This window comes from Larus michahellis, chromosome 3, assembly GCF_964199755.1.
Source record: "Larus michahellis chromosome 3, bLarMic1.1, whole genome shotgun sequence".
NCBI classification, from domain to species: Eukaryota; Metazoa; Chordata; class Aves; order Charadriiformes; family Laridae; genus Larus; species Larus michahellis.
In genome coordinates, this window is record NC_133898.1 from 119,482,668 (window position 1) to 119,505,644 (window position 22,977).

The 22,977-nt window shown below is 42.8% G+C and overlaps 1 protein-coding gene across 1 annotated transcript; it reads left to right on the top strand.

Moving 5' to 3' along the window:
- On the top strand, nucleotides 1-22,802 carry KCNS3 (potassium voltage-gated channel modifier subfamily S member 3). Its single transcript, XM_074578365.1, has 3 exons — nucleotides 1-201; nucleotides 19,779-19,963; nucleotides 20,651-22,802. The coding sequence occupies exon 3, from the start codon at nucleotides 20,692-20,694 to the stop codon at nucleotides 22,174-22,176; it is 1,485 nt and encodes a 494-aa protein (XP_074434466.1). The 5' UTR covers nucleotides 1-201; nucleotides 19,779-19,963; nucleotides 20,651-20,691; the 3' UTR covers nucleotides 22,177-22,802.
- Nucleotides 22,803-22,977: the final 175 nt, after the last annotated feature.

The window sequence follows — 22,977 nt, forward strand, 5'->3', positions numbered from 1 at the left end:
GCACAAGGGCGGGAAGGTAAAAGCCGAGCAGCCCAGTTTGCGGGGACCGGCGGCACAAGCAGAACCGGCTCCGCAGGAGGAGGCTGCCCCCCACCCCACCCCCGCGCCGACGGCCCGGCCCCGGCAGCATCACCCTCCCCAGGCGGGCTGCCCCCAGCCCCGCGTCCTCCTCCCACTCGTGGGAGAGCGGGGAACTGCCTGGTAGGTGGCCACGGGAAGGAGCGGGGCAGCCAGGTCTCCAGGCGTGCTGCGGGGACGGGGTCCGGGGCCGGGCTGTGGGACTCCCCCGCACTGAGCGGGATCCCCCGCGAGACGCGGAGCGGGGACTCTCCGGGCGCGGTGTGAGACCCCACGGATGCGGTGCGGGAACCCTAGGCAAAGTACGGGAACCCCAGGCAAAGTGCGGGAACTCTGCGAGAGAGGAGAGGGACCCCCGGGGACGGTGCGGGACCCCCCCCCCCGGGGGCCACGGGGCAGGATCCCCCGGGGCCGCTGCGGAACTTGCAGGTAACACCGAGCGGGACCGCCGGGGCATGAAGCGGGACGCCCGGGAGCGATGCAGGACACCCCGGCAGCGGTGGCAGGAGGCAAGGCGACACCTCTCAGTCACGCTGCGGGACGCCGCGGTGGGGAGCGGGACCCCCCCGAGGGCGGTGCGGGACCCCGAGGGGCGGAGGCAGCGCGGCTCCCGCCCCGCCCGGACGGTGCCGGCTCCGTTGCGGCGCCGGGACGGGAGCGGGGCGCCGGGGCGGGGGCCGGGGATACCCGAGGCCGGGGTGGGGACTCGCCTGAGCCCGCCCGCCGCCGCTTTCCATCCCCTCCCACCCCGGGCTGCGCGGTGCGGCCCCGCGGAGCCGGGCGGAGCGGCCGGCGGCGGCCCGCAGCTCCAGGTAGGCAGCGCCGGGGGAGGAGGAGGAGGAGGAGGAGGAGGAGGAAGAGGAGGGTGGGGGGGTGCATCCCCGGCGGGCTTCGTTGCTCTGCCGAAGTCTTGCCCTGAACTCTCCGGCTCGGGACGTGCAGCCCCTCTGCGTCCCCCCCCAGCGAAAGGAGGCGGCTGCGGGGAGGCGGCGGCGGTGGGGAGCGCTTTGGCCCCCGCGGAGGGGACGGGGCGGCCGGGCGGTTCGGTTTTCCTGCCGACTTTACTGGCTTGGTCAATAGAGGTGTCTCTGAATCCCTTTCGCATTGCAGAGCTCTGCCTTTGCCTTTTAAAACCACGTTTAGATTAAAAAGTAAACTAGGTTTAAGCAGCCGGGAATTACTACAGGAGCCTCTGCGGCTAAAGAAATGTGGGAGAAGTCTCTTCTCTCTGCGTGGCTGATTTAAAGTAGACTTACCAAGTTGGGGATAGTTTCCCTGATTTTACATCCAGGTTGATTTTTGAAGGGGCTTTCTATTTTTACTATAAAAACTTTTCCTGTGTGCTTCTGCAAGACAGTGAAAATCCTCACCGCGCAGTTTCTGGATGTTCTCACCCGTGAGAGCGCCCTGTGTCAATACTATTTCTCTTTTGCCTAATGCAAAGCCCAACTGCTGGTTATTCTGGGAGCTGAACTCAGAGTGTCTGCTGGGGAAGGTAGACCTCAAGATCTGAGCAGCGGCAGCGTATTGATTCCATTAGCAGAATTTACAGATCTACCGACAGATCCCTTTTAACACAGTCGCTTTCCCAGAATTAAAGTTCTCCTCAGAGCATCTGTCGCTGGTCTAGGCCAATAGATGGCATAAGGTACTCAGGCTAACATCCTAAGAGGACAGAGGAGGCTAGAATACACTTTGTACTTGAGCCAGGATTTTCCGAAGGTATGTTTGAGCCAAATTCTGTGTGTCCGACTGGTGATACCTTGGGAAGGTCTCATTTTTAGAAGCATGTCCCAGGCCATGCGTTCTTATTTTCCTTGGTCACAAGTGCAGTGTTTTCCAAAATCCTTCTCTGCTCCAGAGTTAAGTCATCCACAGTTTTGGTAGGATATGATCAGTGTTGATATCCTAAACTCAGTAGGAAGTAGAGGTGGCTTTTCAGATTTACTGAAAAAGTATTTGGTATCTGCTGCTAGGGAGAAGCTGCCCATTGCAGTGGGGTTGAAAAACCAGTAATCATTTGTGATGAGAATGGAGGGTTTTTTATAGGGAACTGCATCCTCTCCTCATTGCCTTCTACTTTTCTAGATTTCACTGTTCAAAAAGATAGTACTTGGGCGAGTGGAAGACAATCGGCTAATAAGGAAAAAACTTCTTAGTTTCTGTATTTAAACTTCTGCTGAGATAGCACTGTGGGTAGACAAATGATTTTATGTTCTGAAATTGTGTAAATTATTTGTATATAGGTAGGTAGCTAAATGATGATAAAAGAGTTATAACTGCCAGTAATCATACTGAACTTTTACATGGTGCTTGTTACCTATAGATTTCAAAGCAGTTCTTTTTATAAAGAGATGCAGTATCATGATTTCATTTTTTTTTTCAATTTCAGGAACTGAAGAATGGGGAAGGTCCAGAAATAGTATCCAAATTTCCTAAGTCACAGTTTTTTACTTGTCTGTTAGACCTTCTTTACACAGGCTGAAAAGATTTAAGTTGATCTTAAAATAAGAAAAATCTATACGTATTCATAGCAGAGGACATTAAAGCTCTTTTTGAAAAGACCTTCCTTGAATGCTGTGTCTAAATGTCTATGTCTTGTTATCAGTCTCAGCATTAAGGCAACCCACAGAAATGGTCGCAGCCCGTCAACTTCCTATTTGTGAGTGTGGGCAAAAGAAATCAATAAACAGAGGTTTTTAGCTGAGCTGGTGCAAACTCCAGTGTGATCCCTAGCATTATTCCTGAGACAGGTGAGGTCAGATGTTTTCCTAAAATCTCCTCTGTAGAAACAGAAGGTGAAGCATTTCTTTGCTCACCCTCTCTAGGACTTAGGAAATTTCCCAGGGCAAGAAGAGTGAAAACATCTCAAACCTGAACAGATGATAAATTGGTATTAAGCCAGCAATATCGCCTTAGTTGTGCAATTACAGCTATAGGCAAGGTAAAATCAACTATTAATACTAGGTGCCAAGACCGTGGGCCAGTTTCAGCCTCCATGCAAAACCGGGCTGAGCAGTGACTGAGCTGAGCTGCAGAGGCACCGTAAACCCACCCGGAGAGCGGAGACAGCCGGCTTTCCCCGCTCAGCCTGGGTGCATCTGCCAGAGGGGTGCTCTTTGTCCCGGCTGAGCCCCCAGCGAAGCCGGAGTTGGACACGTTGGCCTGCCTCGGTGCTGGGATGGCTGCCAGGGACCGCTGCTCCGGTGGCTGCCTGCTCTGTGCATCCCTCCTCCCTGCCAGCCGGGCAAGCTGAGCCTCCGCACGCTCTCAGGTAAAATAAGTGCCGGTTAACAAGGAGTGCGTGGGAAAGGCGGATGCTCTGCAGAGTCTGATGTGAGCTAGGGTCAGCGTGAGAAGCGGACTGTATCCTGTTGGGCAATCTCTTGCCTAACAGCCTGTCCTTCAGCTCGGTTACTGGAAAGCAGGTTGTGTCTTTTCTCCTGGAATCCCTCTCTGGCCAAGCCCGTTTGTTTGGAGCATGCCTCCTGCCTATAGGCTCTGGATTTAAAGAACTTGTTTACTTGCTACTGGGGCACGTATGTTAAGAAGATCTGCCCAAGGCTAATGACTAGAAACAAGGCTCAAGTCTCTAAACTCACATCATTCCCTGCCTTGCAAATTTTCAGTTATGGGATGTCTGCCAAGGACACATAATAAAACAGAGCTCATGAATAAATAAAATGTATTCCACTAACCTGTGGATATTTATTCTTATCTTGCCTTTGCCCCCTCTCTTTATTCTTATTTCTTGCTCTTCATATATTTTTTTTTTCTGTTTAGCCTCTTTCTCCTTTTTAATTTATGAGACCATCTTATTTTTCTCCTTTATTTTCCGAGAGGGAAAGCACCCCCTGAAAACCAGGCAGGATGCTGTGTGATTGCCCTTGTCTGGTTCTGTGTAGAGAGCCAAATCCTCAGCTGACAGAAATTGTCCTTGACCAGTTCCTCTCAATAGTTCTGCACCAGTTAATGTCAGGCGATCATCTGCTCCGAGGTGTAACCCCAGTATGCTTCTCCATTCTTTACCATTTATTCTTTTTACACCCCATTTCCTTCTGGCCCGTTTTATTTTTCCATATTTTATGTATGCTTCTTATACTCTACTTTCCATTTTATTTGAATTTGTCTTACCATCATTCATAACATATCTGAAGTCCTGACAACCGTAAACTGCTGTCATCTGTCATTTCTGGGTAACTTGCCCATTTTTTCTTAGAAGGCACTTCTGTATGGGAGAGTTGCTTGTAATGGTTTTCCTTTCTTTTGTTTTTCATTCTGCTCTGGAAGAGATGACTTCTAAAATATTTATCCTGCTTGGAGAGGGAAGATGGTGTTGACCATGTTGGTCCTTAGTTTCTGAGGGAGCTCATTCCACAGTCATGATCTTTTTTTCAAGAGAGATTTGTCTTCTGTAGGGATGAGCTTTATCACTTATGTTAGAAGGTCCCGTTGTGGTCACTGCTCTTATTTTGGAGCTTAGTTTACTCTGGATTCAGGCCATTTGCTCTCAAGCCTGAGACCTTGATTTTCATGCGTTATTCTGCAAGGACAAGTCTGGAGTGAGCATGGTGGTCTGTGGTTGAAGTGTTGGTAACGTTGATACAAAGGATTGTGGAAGGCTTCACTCATTTTGGCCTCTCTAAATTGTTTCCCTCACTGATATCTGTCTGATAGGTACTCCTTATGTCCTTGCTCTTAGCGTGATTTTCTGTTTCCCATCCCTTTATCCACAAGCTCTCCAGCTCATCTTCTTGCCCTTCACGCTCAAGTGCCTTATCCATTTTGCCTTGAGGTGAGAGATCTTGATTTCCTGGTTCTCCTGGCTGCTGAGGGGTTGCTGGGAGGTGGCACAAGGGGAGACTGTTACGGCTCAGCCCTTTGGTCTCTCCGTTCAGGACAGCCACGTGCCCTGACTGCAGACATCAGCCTGGCTTCAGCTTGCTCTGTGTCTGTTGCCATTTATGTCTTGAAGGTTGAACTTGGGTAGGGGGAGGTGCCCAATTTTGATCCAGCAGAATCGATCCGCGTGTGGTGCATTGCACCGTCCTTACCTCTGCCAGCAGCAGCAAGAAACGCAGCTGTCCCCTCTCACCCTGCAAGGGCTCGTGCTGGCAAGGTGTGCGTGCCCTGGAAGGGTCGCTGTTCTGCTGGAGCTGCCCGTGCTTTGAAGAGGATTGTCTTGGGGTAAAGTCTAATACATGAACTTTTCCCTTTTTTGGGAATATTTGGGTCTTACCAGCCTGCCAGTAAAAACCAGCAAAGGCCACATGGACAAAACGGAGCGTGGCTGGTTTAAGGATGACAGGATATTGATCATCTGAGACAGAGAGAATTTTACTTTCCTTTTTTTTTCCTTATCTTTTGTACACTTTTGTCCTTTGTTCATCAGCTTGGAAAAGCAATTTAGATGCCACCTGACATCTTAAAAACAGGTTAATTCTTCCATGTTTTTAATCATTCTAGTCCAGTGCTAGCTCAGAGCTCAACCTGTGCAGAGGGCTGCTGGCCCTTCTTCTTCAGTTTTCACTAAAAGCAAAGCAAAGACAGGGGCTTTATGGACTTGAGAACATTGAAGCAGAACATGCTGACCTGCTACGTAACACTGAACAGGTCACTTCTCAAGTCACAGGTTCGGCTTCCAAATCACGGAGCTCAAGGCATCTCTGCCTCACAGCAGTTTTAAGTTAATAAAGTGCTGTGAGATTTATGGACAAAACCTGTTAATAGTCATGTAAAACTTAGTATTAGCAATTTTCTGCCATGTATAGGGGGAATTTTATATTTCTCTGGTTTTTTTTGTTTTTTTTTCTTTTTTTCTCTGAGCGTAACAAATTGATTGCTACTGTTGATGTAACCACGGGCAAGTTACCTGGGGGAGGCAGAAAGCCAACTCGGGGAAAAATCTATGAACAGCTTTGGTTTGCATGGAGGAGTTAAGGCACAGCCTGGGTAGTTTGATAACAGTTGGCAGCATTTCTGATAGCTCTGCTCTGCTCCTTGCTCCTCTTCCACCAACTCTCCTTGAGCTGACAGGAGCTGGTGCTGCTTCCAGCGGTGTTAACTGCTGTGAAAGCTTCGGCTCAGAAACCTTCGTGATGCCAGGGGAGAGCGTGTTGCAGAGGGAAAGGAAAAGTCACTTTTAACTTAAGGGGGAGAAAAATCGACCTCATAGTTTGTGAGGTGCAATGATAAATCTACAATACTACTTTAGTGTACAGTTATTGTCAATCAGTACATTTAAAAGGGGGGCGGTGAAGGATTGGATATCTCCCAAAGAAGACTCCTTTTTATTGAAGGTTTTTATTATATCTTTTATCTTCTTTTTTTTTCAATTAAAATTCTTCAGTTATCTGAATCATAATAACCGCTAATTTAAGTGGATTACATTTCCAAAGCTGCTTTGTAGTTTTATGAACTCTATTTATTGCCAGTTGAAAGAAGAACAAATAGAGTCATAAGTTAGGTTTTGATTTTGAAAATAACTAACTCATTACTGCAGCACAGATTTAAGTCCTCCATGTTTCAGCCCTCGCTAGTGACAAGCGTTGAATGACGGTTTCAGCGTGACGTTTTAGTGGCAGACGCCTTTTCTCTGAGTAAGCAGCTGAAAAGGATGCTGCCTTGTATGTTCTCCTTAAGCTGAGAAGATCTGTGTGTCTCCCAGTCCAGTGCAACGTTTGCACTGGCGGTTTGGATCAATACCGCTCTTTTAATTCACCCATGAAATTGCTAAAAGCTTGAGCTGAACAAGGGGGATAGCCTGGGTCCTTGCTGGTATTTTTGCTCGGTGCCATTAGTCTGGGAATAGTAACGGTGTTTATGGCTTCATTTTTTGTAAACTGTTTTTTTCAGGGAGTTGTGATTTTGTTCTGCTGTTTGCTGTGTGTTAGGCCAGGCAGAGAGCAGTTTTCCCCACTAATTTTGATTAATTTTTTAGGATGACAGAAAAATAAAAAGCTAAGGAAAAGCTATCTCTCCAGGTCTCATAGTCTATTTAACGCTCAAATAAGAGTTGTGGTGGGACACATTGAAACCTGGTATACTTAAAAATGAGAAAAGCTTAATCTGAAAACACTTGCTGCTAGGCAAAGTGCTTATTCCTGGCTCTCTGGGATGCTCCATCCATCTCCTGGCCCTGAAGCCAGCCTTTTCTGAGGTTTTCTGTAAATGCTAGAGGCAGGGAATGTGTTTCAGCCTTTTTAAGCTATCAGTTCTCCTTGGCGCTGAGCAAAAGCTCCAGTTCAAGGTAATACTTAAGCACAGGTTTATTCATTAGCTTGTAAGAAGTCCAGTGTGACTTGAAAGAGGCTCTTTTTGCTTGTGTTTATCCACCTCTATCTGAAAACTTTGGACCGAGTCTCAGCTGGCATCTTTGACAGCTCCTGGCCCCAGGCCCGCGACTTGAGTCTTAGGCAATCAGACAGGTTTCTCTTAGTGATAAATCTTACTGATTTCAGCTGATATCAAGTGTTTATGTATTCAGAAACGAAGTCTGAACTTTAAAGATCTTCGGGGCCCCTGGGACCTGTGGGAAAGTGCTGCACAAATGAAGTGAGAGGCAGAAGTCGTCATTTTTCTCTCCAAGGTTTTACTGAGCACATACTGAAGTATTTCATTCCAATGTAGACAAAAAGAAAGAAATGTAATTTCAGGTGTCTTCTTCCTCCTAGTGAGTTTTGGATTAGTGCTGCTGCTAAGGCCAAACAGGTTTTAGCTTAAAGTGGTGCTTCGTGGTACTTTGCTTCAAGCAGCAGCTTATAAAGGGAAAATACCAACTAAACCAAATATCTATTGCTCTTAAATTAGTTTCTTCCAATGCACCGCATATGCTTAATTAAATCTAATTCTTTCTCTGAAGATATGTGATCAGATTTTCAGGTTTTCCTCTGGACCTGTTGGTATGAACTGCCTCCGTCTTGTGGTACCTTCAAAATCCTTGGGGCTTGTTGTGGGAGTTTATCAATCTTTCTAGTTGAAGGTTATCCCAGGCAAAAACCTAAGAAATCCCTCATCCTATTAAAGTCTTCTGCAAAATCTCTGCTGATTTTGGGGGATGAGGATTTACCCAGCCACCTCTCTTCATTTTTCTTCTTGGATTTTGTATGGGTCATCTTAGACATTAGAAAAAGTGTTTGTAAAAACAAGGTGGGAGAAGGAATGAGAGGAAGGGCTGTTTCTGGCTTCCAAAATTCCTTCTAATTTGGCTTGGCTTTATATTCTGTTCCAAAATTTCTGTCACTGGAAGGCAATAGTCAAAGTTATACCTGAATAACTTTATAGGGCCTGACACTGGGTTGAGTAAATGGCTATATTTTTATGGGCTGTGCAAACCCATGTATTGACATTGCCAGAATCCAGCCTACACATTGCAGTACCTTACGGATTGTGCCAATGTGCGGTATTATTTTGCATATGTAAATCCAGGTGTTAGTAGCTACTCAACACTTCCCGAAAAAATGATGGGTAATCATATTGACAGGTGCCGAGATGAATTGCACTGGTAGGACTGATGCTTATTTGGTGAAAAACTTATTTGCTGGCTGTTCCTTTTTGTGTATCATGACAATGCCTCAGCTATTTCTATCAATATGCAATTTAACAGTGGTGCAGTGATGCAATTTTATATCTTAGCCTGCCATGTACTTGCTTCACACGTTTTCTGGCAATGTCCTTTCTTGCTAAATGCTTTGTGGGGACAGCAAAGTTGAAGTAAGTGAGGAAAATACCTTTAGTTTTTGAGGACTGAGATGGCTAATACTACACTGATACGCTGATGGGATACTGTTAAACGGGATTTCAACATCTTGGAGAAACTCTATCTGGGCTGCAGTAGCCCCAGGCAACAGTGCAGTTTGTGGGACTGACTGAATGGAAAGGAGTTCAGTAGAGAAGGACATGGGCATCCTGGTAGGCAACGTGTTGAACATGGGTGAGTAGTGTGCCCTCGCAATGAAGGCCAGCTGCATTCTGGGCTTTATTAGCAAGGCTGTAGCCAGCAGTTCCACAGCAGCAGTTATTCCTCCCTGCTTGGCACCGTGAGACTGCATCTGAAGGATTGTGTCCAGATTTGGGCTCTCTGCTACAGACATGGATGTACTGGAGTGAGTCCTGTAGAAGGCCATCAAGTTAGTTGGGGGTTGGAGCACACAGGGTACAAGGAGAGGCTGACAAAGATGGGTTCGTTCAATCTAGAGAAGAGAAGTTGCAGGGGAAACTTTACTGTGGTCTACAGTTGCCTAATGTGTAACTTTTCTCAGAGATGCACAGCAATGGGATGCAAGCCAGTGAACCCAAGTTGGAACAAAAGAGCTTTTGATTAGACTATTTTCACCATCGGAGGGTTTCAGCACTGGCCCACATTGCCCAGAGAGTTTGGGAAATCCTGGAGATATTCAAAACTCAATTGGCCCTGAACAGGCTGCTCTGACTGGACCAGCTTTGCAGATTGAGTTGGACAATATGGCCTCCAAAGGACCTTTTCAACACAAATTAGTTCGTGATGCTACCTGGAAAGTCAAGAGGAGGAGTAGAACAAAGTGATGTCCAATATAGGAGTGGTGAGCATGTGTCTCAAAATCTGAGTGCTCCAAGAAATTGAGGCTTCCAGAGGTTTACACAGTGGCTCCGAGCAGTATGTCCCCAGGGCTTGGTCTACATCTAACGTTTCTGTAGCACCATGCTACAGCCTGTCTCCCATTCAGAGATGGTACCTGCTGGACACAGCTGGCTGGTTTGACCTGTAGCATGCTGGACCAGCTGCTCCCAGTGTTGGCTGGAAGGCTGTCCCCAACTCCTTTTTGCATCCAGAGGTTTCTGTGCTCAAGAAGGTCTCCCTTGCAGATATTCTCTCCATCTGCCTCCACATATCCTCCCTTAATGTGTGGCCTCATGTCATGCATGCTCACACGCTGTAAAAGTTATTTGGATGCTTTGAAAGCGATTGTTGGATCGAAGCAGACTTGCAGGACTTAAATAAGTGAGATCTGGAGCTCTTCTTCAGAGTTGTCTTGGGTCAAGAGAATTTTCTTTTGAACAACGCAGACTCCTTTTAATGAAATTAACATGCTTCAAACACAAAGGTTTTTACAGCTTTTCAGTTGAGGGTTTCACCCAAAATATCCACAACAACAATTGCTTGTGTTCTTGTTGCCTAAGAGACTCTGCAAGCGTCTTGCAGAATTTCACCATGGTAAAGAAAACCTTTGTTTATGTCTGAGATTAATAGACTTTTTTCAAAACATAAAAAAATAAATACCATGTAACTTTAGCTACTCAGACTGCCAAGTAAAATTTGATATATAGCAAAGGAAGAAACCGAACTGTTATGAAGAATTTGTAGACAGCCTGTTTCTGCTGTCCATCCTCAGTGACTCCATCCCATTCCAAACCTACTCTAAGTATACACATCCACGGGCCTGAACTGAACAAGATACTTAAGTAGATGTTAGGAGAATAATTTTGAGAGAAGAAGGGCATTCAAGCACTGGACTAGATTCCACAACCTTTTTGAGCAGGGTTTATCGTGGGAGATTAAATAAACATCTGTCAGAAATTGTTTAAGAAAAACTGATCCTGCCTTGAGGTGGGGGCGGGATTGAATTATATTACTCTTCAAGGTCCATTCGCGACCTAATTTCTGTAGTTGATAGTATATTACTAACGTATACCATTTAATTTATAAATAAAAATAGCCAAAGTGACTGAGAGACACCCATAACAACATTGTGGGAAATGTTTGTTGTTTTTTTTTTAAGCAGCTTATCCCAAAGGCAAGACTTTAGAATAAAACTATAATGGATTCAAAAGTTATGGGTAGCCAACTGAGTGGTTTAGGACAGTGCCATCTGCAGCCAAATTGCCCTTTTAGCTATTTTGGTCCTGTGGCTAAGTGCTAGGGAAGGCGTGATTGGTGGCACAGGCAGGGCTGATTTCACATGTCTCCTAACGTTTTTTTCTGCTATGATGTACTACAGTGTAGTCCTGAGTTGTATGTTCATAGATGTCTCTTCCCCAGCATAAGGTGGAAAGGCCCTGCTTTATGGAGTGCGTAGATTTGTCGTTGTTCAGAACAACTTTTTCACCCAGTGAATCTGACTGTTGTGATTGGACTTTGTGTCCTTTAGAAGCATTGTCTTGCTTCTAAAAAGGAAAAAAAAAAAGAAAGATTAGGAGGGGGAAGAGATAATCTAGGAGCAGAAATGATCAACAGTCCTGCAGCATCAGGAATCATCGGTGCTGGGAACTGGAGGACAATTCCTCAGACTCCAAAGAGAGAAATGAGAATAACTAGTTTTCCTTTACAATCACAAAACTGTAGGCTGGACTAATGAATGGAAAATTTTAAATATCAGGTCAATGTTCCTGGCAGTAAGTTAAATCTTAATTTTAACTCTCTGTCCCCCTTCCACAAGAGATAAGAACATTCTGAATTTCACCAAACTCCATATGCCTTCCTTTAACATGGAAGAATTATGGTTCACTGTGGGTATAATTCACCCCTGTGCAGAGGCTTGTGAACCATTAACACTCTTCTTGAAAACTCAGGAGAGTCTTAAATGGTTCGTGCACCTGTGTATTAGAGAAAAAATATCACGTCTAATTGTTCATCCCTTTATGTTAGGCCTGGGGGCATTGGTAGTGGTGGGATGAATTGTGCAGTTTCTCACCTTGGCCATCATAGCCTCCCAATGCTACCACTGACTCTTGAAACTGCACTATACATGCAGGAATAATATTTAGATTTTCTACTCTAGCTAAATGTGCCTTTTTTTTTTTTTTAGATGAAGAAATATTTGAAGATGTCATGTTTCAGGAAAAATGAGCCTCTGTAGGATCATTAACGGGGTAGCTGACTAGTTTTTCTGGATAACAGCAGCAGCACGCATATTAAAGGGACTACTGAACCTGCCACTGAGTCCAGTTAGAGACTGTCCTTTCTGTTTGTGAGGGGACTCCTATAAATCACTTTTTTTTTTTTAAATTACCTGCTATAGGGCTAGTCTGTGAGAACGTGTTTGACTGCTGGCTCTGGGCCCTGTGTCTCTGGGTACCACTACCTGGTTTGGAATGTGCTTGGTATTGAGGAGTTCGTGGAGAGAGTCATGGTGCAAGGGGACGTGGGCTGCGCTTGTTCATGGACAGCTGATCTGCTGCTTTATCTGTCTGGGTATCTGCATCATCTTATTTGCTTAGATAATTAACCTTTCAAAGCCAAACTACCTCATGAAATAGACTTTCGCTGAGGACTTCCTTAGACTCTAGACTAATCTAATGATGAAAGAAGAATGCAGGTGTTGTTTTTTTTAAAGAAATACATTGATGTACATTTATTCCATGTCATTTTTCCTATATGGAAAAGCATCTGATCATTGTCAGATGTTCTTGGCCACTAATGGTACTACAAATTACCTAATAGGCATAACAATAGGATTTTTTTCGTTCGTCACGCTTGTTGGAGAAGTACTCGAATGGCAACAATGTAGGATTCAGTGGAGAATGGGGTACAGAATATTAATTTGAGGAAGGGAATCTATAGAAACTGCACTCATTGCAGAGATCCTTTGACCTGCAAGTTACAATGTTCACTTCAAAGAGTACTTCTTGTTTTGAAACTGTGCTCTTGATGGTTGTCATTGAGATGACCTGTCAAACAAGGTTATTGCCAAAAAATTAACTTGGAGAGCGAAAATTTTTTTACCATCAAACCACAGCAATGCTGACCTGGTCATAATAGTGCCTTGAGGATCTTCTTATCTTCTTAATTACTTTCATGAACTTCAGCAATTGGGACAATACAGCTCAAGGAAATGCTTAATGTGGTCAGCTGTCTGGAAGCCAACAGGTATCGTAAGTGCGGCATTATAACTTTGCTTAATTGGTGGGGATTTACGGGTAGATTTTCAAGTAAAGGCATTTTAATCTGTAAATTCCACTTAGTTAAGGTGGATAATGATCTTTTAATTTATATGAACAGAATATAAATTGCAGAGCCTTTGGGAATGTTGCAAGGTGCAAGCCTTATTAACTGTCATAATGTGTGTTATCTCCAGGAGCTTTTCAAGTTAGGAAGGAGATACCTTTTTCTTTCTTTCTTCTTTTTTTTTTTTTTCCCTTTTCCTTAAATCATTTTACAAGATGACGTTCTTATGGTGATATTAGATCTCGGTCCCTGCTCTTTACATGTATAAGAAAGCCAATTAGATCACTGACTGCATTCCCAAAGAAGCTTCTGTCATGTTGATGCTACAACCAGCACTGTTTTTCCTTGCCCCGTTCTCCTACCCACCCCTTGGCATATACTCTGTCCTTGCCAGCATCCTCGTAGTGAAAACCAGCAGAATTTAACTTTGGGAGGATTCATGTTACCTAGTATTGGCCATATGCAAGTTAGACGCCTTATTGACACTAGTCACGTAGGCTGCTTATCTAGTCAATAGAGATGGGTTTCTCCAGTAGATGATTCACCCCTCCTGAAAACATGTGCCTAAGCTAAACAGTATGAGCCGTGGGCCGGAGGTGCTTATTCTTCTATTCTTGCTTGTGTTCTTTCGGATTGTGTTCTTTTCCATTTCTTTCTTATGCAGTCTTTTGGAGGAGGTGATTTTTTTCAAAGAAAGTATATTTTGCCTTGAAGACTATTTTTCCACAGATACAGGTATTTAAATAATTCTGCGTTTTGTTGGCAGCAGTGCTCCTATCAGCTACTGTTGTTTCCAAATGATGATCGTTTCTTTGTCATCTACGTTTTATTACAAAGATGCACGAACATTTGGTGCAAATTCAGTTTCTGAAACAGTTTGGTGACATCAGTAGAATTGTACCGGGGTGAACTTAGCCAAGTAGGCATATGTGGAAGTAACGTCAGAACAAAATTTGGCCCTGGATATTTCAACTCAAACTTTAGTTACCTAAGGTCTCCTGAGAGGTTGTATTGAATCTATTTTAAGAGAAATGTAGTTGCATAATTCTATTATTTTCATGGCATTTTAATGCAATATTCTGGATAAAGGATGTCACTGCCAATGAAATATAAAAAATAAATTACAGCTGAGCAAATAATTTAGTAGATGAATTTATCCTCTTTGCCTCACAGAATGTCCGTAACCACAGAGCAGTTTCTTTAGATGGTCTTGCTATTTGTGCTGGCTTTTTAAAGTTAACCTCTGCCTCCACAGGCTGTTTGCGAATGATTTTACAGTTAACTGTGTCAAATATTAAAAAGGAGAGTTGATGGTTACAGCTTATCTCACAATGAAAGAGGCTGTGCCAAGTAATATTACCTTACATTTTTTTAGGTTTAATTATGTGTGCTAAAGCAGTTATTACTGCCCAGCTGACAGGCAATAGCTTAAGTCATACTAACTGGATTTCAGTCCAAATCCTTAATTGTGATTGATCAAGTAAATTATACATGCATTTAGATGTTTTACTATGCTCAGTGAGTCAGAAAGCATAGACAGTACTTTTAGGTGATGCATTAGACAAGTATTTGCCCTATGATGAATGGACAAATTCAAACATTTAAAAAAAATCAGTGAAAATGTTGATCCTGAGCTCAAGTTTGTTAGGGTCATATCCACAGCTTTTTAAAAGTACTTAGGTGTCTAAAGCTGCACGTTTGTAATTTGTAGAACCTCTTAACTATTAGGAAATTAGCAGAAGTTAGAGCCCAGGTGGTTGTCTGCATCATTAGGAGGCAAAATCTGGTGCCTGGGGATGGTTGGATGCCCAATTAAGACTGTTTAGAGTGAATTTGCTCAAAATTCAGTTTTCTGAATTGGGAATGCTAAAATGGAAATCTACCAAGATCGTCAGATTCTTTGGGAAAAATTATCCTTGAGCTCTGTTTATAAATAGTTTGTAGAGTTACAGGGATTTGCCTGCCCTTTCAAGTTCACGTCAGTATTGTATCCCTCATGACGTCAGTGTGAGCAGGACTTGTCCCTTTTTATTCATATGCTTTCAATTTAGAGGAAATGATCCTAAAATGTGAACTTTCTTAGTCTTGAGAGGTTTATGAAGTGCTACTGTGTAGCAAGTAGGAGGTAAGGCTGTAGAAAACATAGTTGTGAAGCAAACTTGTACAAAATCTGTAGGGATGTCCTGTCTTTGAATATTTTAAGTAGCAAAGCACAACATAGTCTATCCAACTGTAAATCAGTTCAACTTACTTTCTATTGTGCCCGGATAATCACAGACAGATTAATGCTAACAAAAGCTGAAACTGTACCAATTTGGAATTACCAGCAGCTGAGGTACTACCATGCTCAAATGTGCAGCACATCAAAAAAGATATGCTGAGGCTTGTGATACAGGACCTCACAGAGTACGGGGACTTTGCGTAGATAATATGTGAAAGATAACTGAGAAAGAGAAACTTTGCTGACAAATAAATTTGTGGTATGGGGATCCACATTGCCACTAAAAATCTTTTAGGGATTTGTTCCAGAAGAGACTGGAAACCACAGCACTTTGGGGTATGTTATACATCTGTGTCATAGCTCTCTCAAAGGGACCGTATGTATAAACTCTGCCTCTGTGACTCTCCTTTTGTGAGCTTTAGGGATTTCACAGCGTGCTAAAAGCCCAGAAATTTGCTATCCCCCTTCCAAGCCAGACAATGGGCCTGTGGCCTCACCAACAATGTATGACTGCAGAAGCGCTGGCTGGAGCCCATCTCCAAATTGGATTGGGAAGAGTTGGATCCTGTTGCTTTGTTTTTTATTGTAGTGTTTGTATCCTTTTCACACAGCTTTCCTTATGACTGGCTTTTATTTGGCCCTCAAGCTTAACATTTGGAACTTCTATTTGTTGGGGTTTTTTCCATCGTCTCGGAAAATAAAGTTGATTCTTCCAGTAGGCATCATTCTTTTGTGTTTTGTTTCATTTTCTATTCTATATGAGTTCTTATCCAGTAGCTCATTGAAACAATTGAAGCAATTAAAGCAACCAAGTAACTAACATCTGGTATGTGTTTGCTTACTCTCTTATACTCTCTCCAGGGCAAGAAGTGTGTGCTTTGGAATGGTTAGCAGTTTATTATGTTATATATGAATACTTGTTGTTTACAGAAGATCAAAGAGGCTAATGTTGCACTTCAAGTTGAGAGTTGCAAAGTTTGTGGTAGCTCTGTGTTCTTAGGATGTTCACAGGCTTTGGCACTCCAGGAAAGCATCGTTTCCAGCTAAACACAGTTTTACCCTTGAGTTAAAAAGTCAGTTGAGTGAGTAAAGGGTTCCCTTGAGTAGAGAGCATGTTGTGCTGAGACAGAAGTTATCATCTGTGGTCTTTGCCCTGTGGCCGGAGTCACTTGTTTAAATGCCGCAGATTGTTCTGATGGTGCCTGGCACAACAATGTCCTCGTCCATGGCTCAGGGATCAACGTCCCTGCAAGTCAAACAAGACATTCTTCAGATCATGAAGCTCCCCTCGACATAGTTATCATGAAACTTTCCTGTATGTTCTTGTCTTAATCTAAAAATCACTTAATAGTGGTATTATAGCAGGTTCTGGACCATGGCCTTCCTAAGCAAGATCCATTTTCTCTCTGTATCTTGCACAAATTATGACCACAGTGCCCTCAAAACAAAGCAGTAAATTGTTGCTCACTGAATTTATTATACAGAGCAATTACATGGAGGCACCATTATGAATATCATCTGCATAATCAATATGGTTTTATGTTGCTGTCTCAACAGTAAGTCAGAGTCTAGTGTATGGAGGATTTGCTGAGCACTAAGTTCTTGCTTTAGTTATTTCTAAGTAAAACTTGCTTGGGTTTTGTTACGGTCAGAAATGCCTGTAGGTAACACGAGATCTTGCCTGGTTTTTGTATTAGTTTGCATTGCTAGTGCTTTCATCTTAATGAATTACTGAAAACGAATTAGAGATTTTACTCACTGAAATTAATCCATAAATAGAGTCAGTTTGGTTTTGAATATAGTTTGACCTCTAATCCCCCCAGTCCTTGAGATTGATTTTATTTTATTTATTTTTTTTAATTTATAGTGTTGTAAAAACACAGCTTGGCTTTAGATCATAAGTGTGGTACTGTTTATCAGCTGAGTCCTGCTGCCCTTCATCTGTGAGCAGAGATCAGTGCTGTTATTTTATGTCTTAATCATTCCTAACAGCTGAGCCTTGGGAAATGCCTGGAGCAACTGGGTCTTACAATCATTCCATTAGCTAGTAAATACCTGTCTTCAAAATAAGGTGTAAAATCACTTCTGTGTACACAGTTTATCATGCCGTAAAAGCTGACTATTCCTTGTCTTGGTTAGCTAGAAAGCAGTATGTCTCATGTAGGGCTTTCCCCACCCCCCTGTGTCTTAGCAGAACAAGAACTTTATCTTGATTATGCAGTAGGCTACGCACACAGGAAAATTAATGTTTCAAACTAATTTGGGTTTAAGATAAGTTGTTTAAAGAGGGTTGTAGTGTGGCCAGAGAAAGAAATGCTTTTTCCTATTTTTCAGAATAACATTTTTATTTCTTATAAATAAAGCTCCCTCTGGATAGAGATCTGTTTTTGCAGAATTAATTACCAGAGCAAATATGTCGTTTCAGCATCTTCTGGGCCTGGTTGTTCATGTGTTATATGCGTCAGTAGTTGTTATACACAGGGAGATTCCTATGAGATTTTCAGTAGCTTTGGTTGGAATGAGTCCCATGAAGAAGCACAAGTAGAATACGTGAGGTTTATCGCATCAGACCCTGTGTTCCTGCTTGTGTGAAGGACTATCAAAAAGTAATACGACGAAAATAGTAAGAGAGAACATCACTGAGTAGGTGTCTAGTGATGTTTGTGGCAAACCTAAAGAAACCCTTGCACGTGGGGAAGCTAAAGGTGAGGTGAGTGAGAAGATCATGGCTCAGAAAGTCCTTTGTAACCTCCTCCTACACAGAAAAATGGATGTGTATTAAAACCTGATGTGCATTAACTTGTGCCCTGAAACCCTGCCACCACGACCTCCCAGAGATCTATTTCTCTGTTCTCACCCTGTCTGGAAGGCACTGGAGTGGCAAGAAGGCAACAGAAGTCCTTTCCTTCATGGCAGTTACACGGAGTTGCTGTTCCTCTAAACAGTAGGTGTTCTCCATCACATTTTATAGATACCATGAAACAGTCTCAGCTGGAGGGTTTCAACTTCTGTCTGATAAACTCTTCAGCTCTCTGGACAGTTTGGCGCTTTCCCTCCCAGCATGGTTCTGTATCTGCCTTTCCTTCCCCTCTCCTTGGTGTTTAATCAGAAGTTTGAACCCAGTTTTTAAGGCTTTTCCCATTTCCATCTTTTGCTATAATCAAAAAGTGACAAGGACAAAATTGTGCATGAGGGTTGACCCTACTATGAAGCAGGATGGATGGGGTTGTCTCCCTTTAGGTCTTGCTGCCGTAAAAGGAGGTTGGGAGCTCTGCATCACAGTGGGTCCCTCCAAGGCAAGCAGCCTCTCTGGATCCTTCCATCTGGGATGATAGACTTGGGGTCAGTAGCTGGAAAATGGTTCCACCTCTGTGATGCAACCAGTTCAGTCATTTTGTTTTAAAAATCATAAGGAAGTCAGTTCTGGATTAGATAGAGGTGCCTAAGAGTTTTCATAGTGCGTTATTTTGGGTGACTGATGGAGCTGTAGCTAGCAGTGGTGGCGATGCAGACTTATCTCTGTTCAGGATATTCACAGTTGATTCATATCAAGAGGTCATATCTCAGTGGAGTCTTCCCTTCTCCACAAGATCCCATGGCTCTAGTCTTCTGTGTGATGCTACAGAAAGAAAACACTTGCTGTCTTTACAAATTCAGAGAGTGGGGCTTATATGGCTCAAAAGAACTAGGCCATTAATGCAAGTACCTGGGGCTGAATGAAAGCTGAATTGTGGGGTGGGATTATCTCTTTCTTTTGCCTCCTGCTTGTTCTGTTGCTGTAAACTGGTGCTCACCCATGAGGCCCAGTATCCCAACCATCTACTCTGGCACTTATTGAAGTCTACAGTGACTCTGGTTTGAGGAAAATGCCCAGGTTTCTTTTATGTAAAACAGTGCTGGCGCTCCTCTCTCATGCCGACATACAGCAGGGATGCAACCATGGTGCACACACTACGAACATGGAAATAGATATAACCTTAATGACCTTCATTAACTGAGTCAGGAGACCTTGAAGAGCAGCAAAAAAATATTCAAACTATTCAAAATATTCAGACATGTCCCAACTTTGAATCATAATTGGTGCTGTTGCAGGAAGCACTGAATGATGGACAGGTATAGAAATTGCAGTCTGTTCCTTGAGTAGCTTCCCCAAGACATTAAAGAGCACCAAAGCAATTTCTTTGCATGATATAGGTCCATCTGTTAGGACTAGAGAATTACGATGCTCTCTCGTCACATTTAAAATTCATTGACTTCCATATTAAATTGAAATAAATTAGCTTAGTATACATCAATTAATGTTTAAGTGTGAGAGATAAAAAAAAAATTGCTTTCCTCATGATCAGAAGTTATGTATCATCTCATGACAAGTGTAAGAACTGCCAGTTTTGGCTTGAAGACAACTGTTCCTTAGAGGGAAAGCAAGAGTGAAGTTCTCCTGAAAAAGTTAACTTATTTGCTAGTAACTGTATCTGCCTTTTTGAATTCAGTTTCAGCTGAATGATTTAACTTACAGTAAAATATGAAACATTGAAATGTCCTTCCATCTCTCTGCAGGTATCTACAGGTACTTGCTGAGGCAACATTTCTCTGGAAGTTCCATGTCTGGAAGCTCCTGTTTCCAGAAATGACATTTCAACACCAACTTGTCGGCATTACCATAGTGGTTATGGCTATGCTGTGGCAGAATAGGAATTGCTTCTGGAACTGACCAAGGTCGTTAGAGGGCTGTGGCACTCCAGGTGAGTAGGAAGGCAGGTAGAAAAATATCCTGAGCCAGTGCAGATACCAAAATATGTGCTAGACATAACTCTGAAGCCAGGAATTGGAAAGCTCCGAATGCACATTTGGTATGTTTTCAAGAATACGGAATGCTCTTCTGTGGATGACTCTAGAAAGAAATTAATTCATATGACAACAGAAGTAATTGCAGACCATATTCAATCAGATAACATTGAAAGCAGTGGATTGTAAATTGCAACATCGTATAAATCAATACAACTTTACTGAAACTGTAATTGAGAGACACCTGCTCTTAAGTTTTGTCCTAAATGTTTTGGTGGATTGACACGTTTTCTGTCTTTAAACTAAAGATTTTTTACATCATTGAAGTAAACTTATTTCATGACTATTAATTTCAATGTGATAGCGGAACAGAAACTGATTTACTGATGAATTAGGCATTCTTCCTCCACACTAGAAAAAATTAAGGAGACCAAAACCAGAACCCATTGCTTTCAAATTTGCTGAAGCTGTGTTAAACCATCAAACTGATTTAAACCTATTTCTGTGAAATGCTGAATAATGGTATTCATCATTTAGTTTCTTTTTTGTTATAGCATTTCACAGTAACCAGAGACAGAAAAAAGAATGTGTCACAAGAGCAAAACCGAATCAAATGCTCTAACAGTATCTTATGTTCTTTCCAGGTTCAATGTAATCTTGTGGAAGTAGAACTCTTCTGTTCAAAATGGTTTATGGTGAATTTTTCCGCAGACCCGGCAAAGATGCAGAACTTATCAACTTGAATGTGGGTGGCTTTAAACAATCAGTGGATCAAAGCACCTTGCTCCGATTTCCCCATACCAGACTCGGGAAACTTCTCAAATGCCATTCGGAAGAGGCTATTCTAGAACTGTGTGATGATTATAGTGTTGCAGACAAGGAATATTACTTTGACAGGAATCCTTCCTTGTTCCGATATGTTCTGAATTTTTACTACACGGGCAAACTTCATGTCATGGAAGAACTTTGTGTCTTTTCCTTCTGCCAGGAAATAGAGTACTGGGGGATAAATGAGCTGTTTATTGATTCCTGCTGCAGCAATCGGTACCAAGAAAGGAAAGAAGAAGGTCCTGAGAAAGACTGGGATCAGAAGAGCAATGACAGAAGTATAGACTCCTCTAACGAAGAGTCATCCATATTTGATAAAGAGCTGGAAAAGTTTGACAATCTGTGTTTTGGTGAAATAAGAAAGAAGATCTGGGTCAGAATGGAAAATCCTGCATACTGCTTGTCTGCCAAGTTAATTGCCGTGTCGTCCCTCAGTGTCGTCCTGGCGTCAATCGTGGCCATGTGCATTCACAGCATGCCAGAGTTTCAAAGGCTGGATGCCAATGACAGGGAGATTGAAGACCCTGTGCTGGAAGCTGTGGAGATTACGTGCATCATCTGGTTCACTGCTGAGCTAGTAATCAGGCTCATCACTGCTCCGAGTCAAAAGAAGTTCTGGAAGAAACCACTGAATATCATTGATTTTGTCTCTATTATCCCATTTTATGCCACGTTGGCTGTGGACACGAAGGAAGAAGAAAGTGAAGATATTGAAAACATGGGGAAAGTGGTTCAGATCCTGAGGTTAATGAGGATATTTCGCATCCTGAAACTGGCCAGGCACTCTGTAGGACTGCGGTCTTTAGGCGCCACTTTGAGACATAGCTATCAGGAAGTTGGACTTCTGCTTTTGTTTTTGTCAGTTGGGATTTCTATTTTTTCAGTGCTTGTCTACTCAGTGGAGAAAGATGATGACTCATCAGAACTGCACAGCATCCCTGTTTGCTGGTGGTGGGCAACCATCAGCATGACCACTGTTGGTTATGGGGACACTTACCCGGTCACGCTTGCTGGAAAGCTGCTTGGCACCCTGTGCATTATCTGCGGAATACTAGTAGTAGCACTTCCAATCACCATTATTTTCAATAAGTTCTCTAAGTACTATCAAAAACAAAAAGATATTGATCCAGACCAATGCAACAATGATCGCAAAGAGAAATGTAATGACCTACCTTATTTTAACATTAGGGATATTTATGCAAAAAAGATGCACTCCTTCATTTCTAGCCTTTCTTCGGTAGGAATTGTAGTCAGCGACCAAGATTCCACAGACGCCTCCAGCATCCAAGATATGGAGGAAGTTTATAACACAACATCTTTAGAGAATGGTACAGGAAAATGAGTTGAACCATGTTCCCTTCCCTTTATTTCTCTTCTGATTCTTGGTAAATGTGGACTTACAAACTTCAGTGAATTTATTAAGAGCAGTTAATTCTCAGGGTACTTAACTCAGCCATATTTGGACATTCTTTGCTCTGAGGATGCCATAAAAGCTTCATTGTTTATATGAGGCTTTAAAATATGCCTCATATGGTGGTTTAGTTTTTACACAACTAATGTTATGCATTTTTTGAGAGAAAAAGTCAGGAAAACAGTTTTAAATGTGAGATCAGTGTTTGTTTGGTTTTGCGGGGAGGTTCTTTTATTTTATCGGTTGTTTTTTCCTCTGCAGCAATCTGATAGCTTATGCAGAATCTGCTTTTATAATTTGCTGCTTTTCAGGTAGAGATATATTACAAACATGTAAGAACTATCACACATGTCATTTTGACCTGCAAATACATCAGGAAAAAGAATGAATTACGTACATGTAAAACTGTGCTCACTAACACATTTATGTAATCTTGGATTTGGAAACATGTTTCCTAAGTTGGGGCAGAAATTATATTGGTACATATTGTTTTTACTCCATGGAAGCATAATATTTATGAATTTCTTTCCAAAAGCACAATACATTTTTAGTTTGTGAAAATAAATTAATCCCATTGTGCCTATATTTTCCCAGTGTCCAGCATGGCCAAGCTCTATCAGGTCCCAAAAGGTCTAAATCACGAGGCCCAGGATGAAGAGTCTGGTGTAGGCAGGACAGGAGCTTATTGAACCGTTTAGCCACTTCTTCTGCCATTGCGAACCTGAGAAATTC

Excerpts from the sequence above, each read along its gene's own strand:
- KCNS3 (XM_074578365.1), top strand. The coding sequence starts at position 20,692 with ATGGTTTATGGTGAATTTTTCCGCAGACCCGGCAAAGATGCAGAACTT.